General features: G+C 42.4%; 1 protein-coding gene across 2 annotated transcripts in view; it reads right to left on the minus strand.

The window, feature by feature from the left end:
• Positions 1–2,409: 2,409 nt before the first annotated feature.
• Positions 2,410–6,620, minus strand: part of Cnmd (chondromodulin) — a 25,649-nt gene continuing 21,438 nt past the window's right edge. The window contains exons 6-7 of one of the 2 annotated variants that reach the window (XM_005366048.3): positions 6,148–6,311; positions 2,410–2,909 (exon numbers count right to left, since the gene is read on the minus strand). In XM_005366048.3, coding sequence (XP_005366105.1) covers positions 2,694–2,909; positions 6,148–6,311 — 380 coding nt within the window. In that variant the 3' untranslated portion in view covers positions 2,410–2,693. Of the gene's footprint in view, positions 2,910–6,147; positions 6,324–6,620 lie in introns of both variants that reach the window. The other variant, XM_005366047.3, reaches the window with a different exon arrangement.

Below are 6,620 nucleotides of genomic sequence, written 5' to 3' on the forward strand. Positions count from 1 at the left end.
ACCATTGAACTAGCAACGCATGTATTGTGATATACCATTGAACTAGCAATGCATGTAGGCTTTGTCAGTTTCTCCCTATCCCCTAATAAATCAGTTAGCTTTAAAAGTGTGGTCATTTCTATAAAGTACACACTGTTGAACTAATCGATACAGCCAGCTCATACAGAAACAAGCCCCTCAAAGAATTTGTGTTTGTAAGATGGAGATCGTATTTTACCGTAATAAAATCTGATGTAAAATAAATGGTTGAGTGGATTGAATAGTTTTAGTGTATCTTTTCAATGTTAGAATTATTTGAGGTGGTAGGAGAGATGTAGGGATCAGATTTAGACCGGCCACAATGCAATCTGGTATACTTCAGTGATGTAAGTTACTATGACCACACTGATGGAGAAGTGAGACCTTTCCTCTATTTCCTTTGTGCCTGTTGACACCTAGCACATCTAAGACTGAATTAAGCCACCGTTTGGTTCTGGGTCACCTTAGGACCTTGGGAACCAGCCTCTGATGTTCTAGAAGTAATGGTTTACACCACTCCTGAGAAGTAAATGTCTAAAATATTAGGGCATCCATCATCAATACAAGTGTGCACATACTGATCAGTGTCCATCAAATTTCAGCATAGCGAAAGACAGTTGTGTGTGTAGTTGGGGACTGGCCTGTTTGAAGGCAATAGAGGATGAGTACAAAGTCATGGGAAGCTTTTGCTTTTTCTGTGTCCTCTTCCTCTCCTTACTTGACTCTTTTCAAAGTAGCCTTAGTTGTTTTCCTAGAGAGCACTTGGGCTCTCCTGTCATCTAACCTTGAGCCTAACAGCCAAATACTATTTTTTTAACTGTCGATGTCTTTTGTATTCGGTGACATTTTATAACTATGGTCTCTCTTCTGTAAAAACTAAACCACCCACCTCCCTTTTCTTCTAAAGGTTGTACTTCAACCTGGTTGAACTTTTTGCTTTTATCTACTTCCATCTGGTAGAACTTTAAAAAGGAAGCAAGTGTCTTGCAGGAGACAGCTTTATTATGGCCTGTGCTCCTTGCTAAGCTGCCCTTTGGCCTCTGGAATGCCTTAGGTTCTCAGGAAAGCTTGACCTAACATGAAAACCTAACCAGCCATCTCCTTACCTAGAATCGGATAGGTATCAAGTGTAAGGAGCTTCTGGCTGGTTTTCCATCATCACATTCCATTCCGAAGTGCTTCGTTTCCAGTTTGTCCCACGTGGCATCAGTGTGTCTGCCCTTTCCCGACATACTCCTGGAACACCCATTCTCTCACTTCACGGTCTAACTCAAAGTAGGTGTTCTCCAAGGAGCCCTTTGCTTCATCCTTCCTAGGATGGAATCTTGATGACTAATCTCTTTGATCTTCTTGTTTCTAGAACCCAGTACAAATGATTGGTCTCTGTGGGTATGTGAGCATGGGTAGAACTATACGGCCCACATTTTGCTTGGAAACCACCTTAAAGATAAAGGAAAGCAACTACCTTAAAGATTAAGCTTGAAAAATTGAATATCTTTTGCCTGAGAACAGTATGGCCAGGATATCATGGTCTTTATTCCTCTTTCTTCAGGCATCAGTGCTATTTATCCCCCTTAGCGGAAGCATTTGATAGCCAGGCTTCACAAATTCTGTCTTACCGGTTTTAATTGACAAACACTGGACAAGAGCAATAAGGTTTGTTCAGAAAGGGAGTGTGTTGTCACTAAGATTCTTGAGTCATATCAGAGTTTTGTTTGGATAAAAATTCCTCTCAGGAAACTATCTCTCTCTCTCATTACTAAACACTCCATATCCTGATCCAACGCAGTTTCTGGAGACAGTGCTTGCTTCTTTGTGTCTTTATGTCAGTAGTAAGCAGGCCGTTCCTCCTCAGCTGCACCTACCCGGCAGCTCTATCCGTCCTGTTCTGTTAGAGTCACCGACTGGTAATGAGACCCCGTTGGCTGCCTGATGTTTACTGCTCAGGTTAGACCACGGTGCTTCTCGCCCTGTGCCTCCCAAACAGGAGTGAAGACGAATGTCACCGTTCTTCCCCGTGAGTCTGATTGACCTTGTTTGTGCGTAGTTCTCTATCCTAGTGCTTTCTTCCTGGGAGGGGGACTTAACATGGTTGTCCCTTACTAATCAGCTGTCATGGGAACTATAGCTAATAATTCCACATGAGGTACGCATTGAAGGTTATAATGTTTGCTTTTAGGTGAATTCTATGTTTCTCCCAGTTCCTTTGAGGAGTTTTTTTTTTTTGTTTTTGTTTTTGTTTTTTTTTTTGTTTTGTTTTGTTTTTTTTGAGTGGGGGCTCTGGGAATAACTGAAGGTTAAGAACATTTTCCTGTAAACAATGGAGCCATTGGGATGATTTCAATCATGACTTGATTAAAAGAAATTCAAGTATATGACAGATCTGGGACAAACTGTGAATAACTTTCCATGTTTATTTTAAAAGTAGTTTTTAAAGACTTGCACCAGGCTTTATTGGCAAAGCAAATATTGAAGGGGTAATTATAGTCGTAGTCTACCCCTTCAGCACGTTTGCACACACAGTTGAGAGCTTCTGGTCTATTGTTTAGGATAACATCACTTAGCTTGAATATAAAATACTTTGTGGTCCCTTGGCCAGAGCATGCTTTATGCTCCTTTGGTTGTCAACTCTCAAGTTAATTCTTGTTTGACAGTACCTGATAGATGCAATGGTTTCACACCATGCCCAAGATGCGGGCCACCCACCAGCTACACGGCATGACAACTCTGCAGGCCGAACGGCATCCTTGATAATTATAAGGCCAAGGATAGTAGCCTCCCAGAGGCTCGCAGATCTTCTGGCAGTGGGTGTAGCTCCGCCTGCATTCTATGCAGCAGATTCCTTCGTGATCCAGTCTCGGGTCAAATGTCATGCTTTCTCCTTCCTGCTGCTGTGAATTGAAAGACACTGATTTTATTCCCTCTAATGAGAAGGTTACACCGTGCGTCGCATTTTAAAATAAGGTCCTGAGTTCATTGCTTCAGGAGATCAGAACAATCAATTGTAAGTTTTCAAACTAGTGCCACCACTCAGAATTCCTTCTAACATCAAGGCACCTTTGCCTACTTAGCCTGTCACCAGCAGAAAGTAGTGTGGTATTTTAATGAAGTTCCTCCATGCCTAGAAGGAGCTGTGGTTACCACTCAGAAGGGACTTGCCTTGTTCTAAATAAGCACAAAGGAAGCATTCTGATCAGAAGGAGCATCCTAACTGCTAATTTTAAGTCACTGGACATTTGTTTCTTCCTGTAGTGATAGATCCCAGAGCTCTTGGGGCCAGGCTGGATTTCAATTCCACTGCTCTTTGAGCCCTGCTGAGTCATTCACTTTCTCCTGCATTTGTATCAACAACAGATGCTGTCTTCATGGAAGAGGAGACCCTCCCAAACACAAGCATGAAGTCAAACTTCACTGCAGGATAGATTGTGATACTGGATAGGTTTATCTTTCCAAGGACCTACAGGGCAGGTTTCTGTATGTTTTTAACTACACATTGAACATGCTGGCAAGATGCCCTTGTTTTGATTTACTTGGGGCATTGGTGAGGTTATAGAGTCTCACACTAGCCCAGGTTGGCCTTGATCTTAGAGCAGTCCTCGCTTCAACCTCTTGAAATGTCTGGATTGTAGCTAATGGGCACAACATCTATCCACGTCCTCAGTTGCAACTGGCTCTATGCTGTGAGCACAAGTCTAGTCAGCGTGAGGAAAGTTAAGTTTTTCTTGGCAGTGGGAAAACCTTCATGGAGCATTAGTGCGCTTGCTTATTCTGACAGCTGCTAACCTATTGTCACGTTTACTTGGTTTTCTCCTGTAGTACTGGAACGAGGATTCTGATACGAATTTAAAGAAGTCTGAAAGCATCAGGACACTTCAGCCGTAAATAGAAAGTAGTTCTAAAAGGAATGAATGGTTTTTTACACAGCTTCACTACCACTGTCACACCTAACAAGATGAGCTGTCCCTAAACACTGTCCAAGACGTCTGTTCAGATCCTGTCTCCAGACCGTCCTTCCAGTCTGCAGGCTGCTTTCCCCCTTATCTCTTGGAACAGCCCCCTGAATAATTGCCGGGTGACTTCTCTGGGGCAGAAGTGTTAATGGAGGTGTTTCCTCGTGGGGAGGTTCAACAGGGACTTACTAGGATTAACAGAATTGGGAGGACTCTCAGGCTGTTGCTTGCTCTGTAGAGGAACGTGTGAAGGACAGACCTTGAGGGAAAGGCTTGAAGGTTTTTTGCCTAAAGCTCAGCATATGATAAAGGAGAAAGTTGACATAATTGGAGTTTTTCAAGGGCTGTGGATTACTGGAATCCGTAGCCAGGGCGGACACGTCACATCCCTTCTGTGAGGTGCCTGATAGCTTCAGACCTTGAACAGATTCATCTAGCCCAGCTACCTGGGGAAGAAGCGATATTAAATTTTGTTTGCCTATTCAGATTATATTTCTTGTTAGTCTTTGAACTTAGGGAATAAAGTACTATGGTGTTCTGAATTTTCTGATAAGCCTTGGGTTATTTAGAGAATACCTTCTGCTCTAAATCCTTCTAAAATACATTAGTCTAAAATGATAAGCTAGGAAATACGTTTGTAATATTGGAGCAGTGCAGGACTGAATGAGCTGTGGGGGAGGGGCAGATACACAAATGCTTTCTTGCAGTGCTTTTCAGCCTTCCTAATGCTGTGACCCTTTAACACAGTTCCTCATGTTGTGGCCCCCAACCACAAAATTATTTTTTTTGCTACTTTATAACTAATTTGGTACTGTTAGGAATTTAATATAAATATCTGAGTCTTCCAATGGTCTTAGGGCACCCCCCAAAGAGCTGTGCTCTACCTTTGAGAGCTGCTGATTGAGTGTGTGAAAAGATGTTCAGCCTTACACATAATTAAAGATGGGCAAAGTAAATAAGCAGATGACATAATTTATACACCCAAAAGAGTGGCAAAGGCCAAAAGGTTTGATGGGACTGGAGGGTAGAATCAGTGGTAGGGTTTATACTTAGCAAGCATGGGACTTGGGTTCAGTATCCCGTGTTGTCGGGCCATCCCGTGTGTCCAGGAAAGTCTGGTAGAAAGGGGGCCTTGCATTACCTTTCACAGACATGAAGATGGTGTGTTGACCTCTGGTAAAATATACAACTCCTACCTACTTAGATGTATCAGAACTATGCTTTGGTATTTATTCTAAAGACATACTCCGTCATAGAGTCCATGCGCTAATATCTGCCTCACCTAGGTCACCTCATTTAGGTGCTGGTACTACTACAGCAGTAGCAAATGAAGCTTTATGCCCGCCAAAGCCAAATTAGTTAAGCTTCAGCATATGCCTATCTTATCTCTTTGTTAGAATGCTGCTGATTGGACAAAAGCCAGTAACAGGACACTTCTCAAAATACTGTATTCTAATTGGAAAGCAGAATGGAATTTTTGTTCTGAAAAGGTGTGTGTGTGTGTTTCTCTGTGTGTTCTCCTGCAAATAAACTGGACACATAGTTACTAATAAGCTGTTTTGGGGAAGATGGCTGTGCTGGAATGTTTTGGAAACTCAATTTCACTGTATAGCTTTCTTAAATGTATGCTTATACTTTTTTTTTTAAAGAAACAGCTACAAATATTCTATTTTTGTTCTTGTCAAGGTATAGTAATAGTAAGTGATAAATAGTTCTTAAAAGATTTGGGCTTTAATACATTAATGCCATTCTCACGAAGTCAGCTTTTGGCCCTTCAGCTCAGAGTATTGTCTCCATGTGGGAGTCCATCTGTGTCTGGAATGAGAGCCCCAAGGACAGAAGTAGCAGTCGACAGTCTGGGAAAAGGGCCTGAGAAAGGTCAGGAGACCCACACATGTGTGCTGAATGGACAAACAGCATGGATATAAGAGGGGAAGAGAACACTTTCACTCCGTGTGTTACCCTGAGGGTGCACTCTTGGGATCATTTTAAACAATCAGAGTCTGGTAGGAGCTATTTTCATAGATTTTTTCCCTTTTACCCAAAAAAAGGGGGTAGGGGGATAACTTTGAATTCATACCGCATAGCTGGAGATACATGAAATCTCACTTGGAAATAAACTTTCCACATCACATTCAGTGCATTTGTCTGGGCATGCCATGAAAACACTGGTACGCACGTGGTAAGGATTGTCGGGATTGAATGGTTCTGCGTCGTCCTGGACACTGGGCCTGGTTTCATTATTCAGTCTTCTAGGGCCCGGGTTGTCTCGTGCTTCACTGTGTGGTCTTGTGGTAGACGGAGCAATGTTTCTTACTATGTCTCTTCTTTCTCTCTGGATTTCTGCAAAATTTTCTGTAAGTTAATTCCTTAACATGAGTAAAGCAATTAGATCTGCATTCTAGAGTGACAATCACAGGTATGAGCCATATACTAGCTTCCCGTTTGGTTTTATAATACGGACTGGAGGAGACACTGGAAGTTGGTTGACAAACCTCTGTTCTCGGGCCGTTTTGTCTTTTCCCCACTTCAGTATAGGAACTGAGCAAATAAAATATTCCTGATTTTCTCTGCCCTTTTGCAGTGAGGAGTGGCCAGGCAGGCTATCTCGAACTCTAGACACAGGAGTGGCCAGGCAGGCTGTCTCGAACT

This window comes from Microtus ochrogaster, unplaced genomic scaffold, assembly GCF_000317375.1.
Source record: "Microtus ochrogaster isolate Prairie Vole_2 unplaced genomic scaffold, MicOch1.0 UNK6, whole genome shotgun sequence".
NCBI classification, from domain to species: domain Eukaryota; kingdom Metazoa; phylum Chordata; class Mammalia; order Rodentia; family Cricetidae; genus Microtus; species Microtus ochrogaster.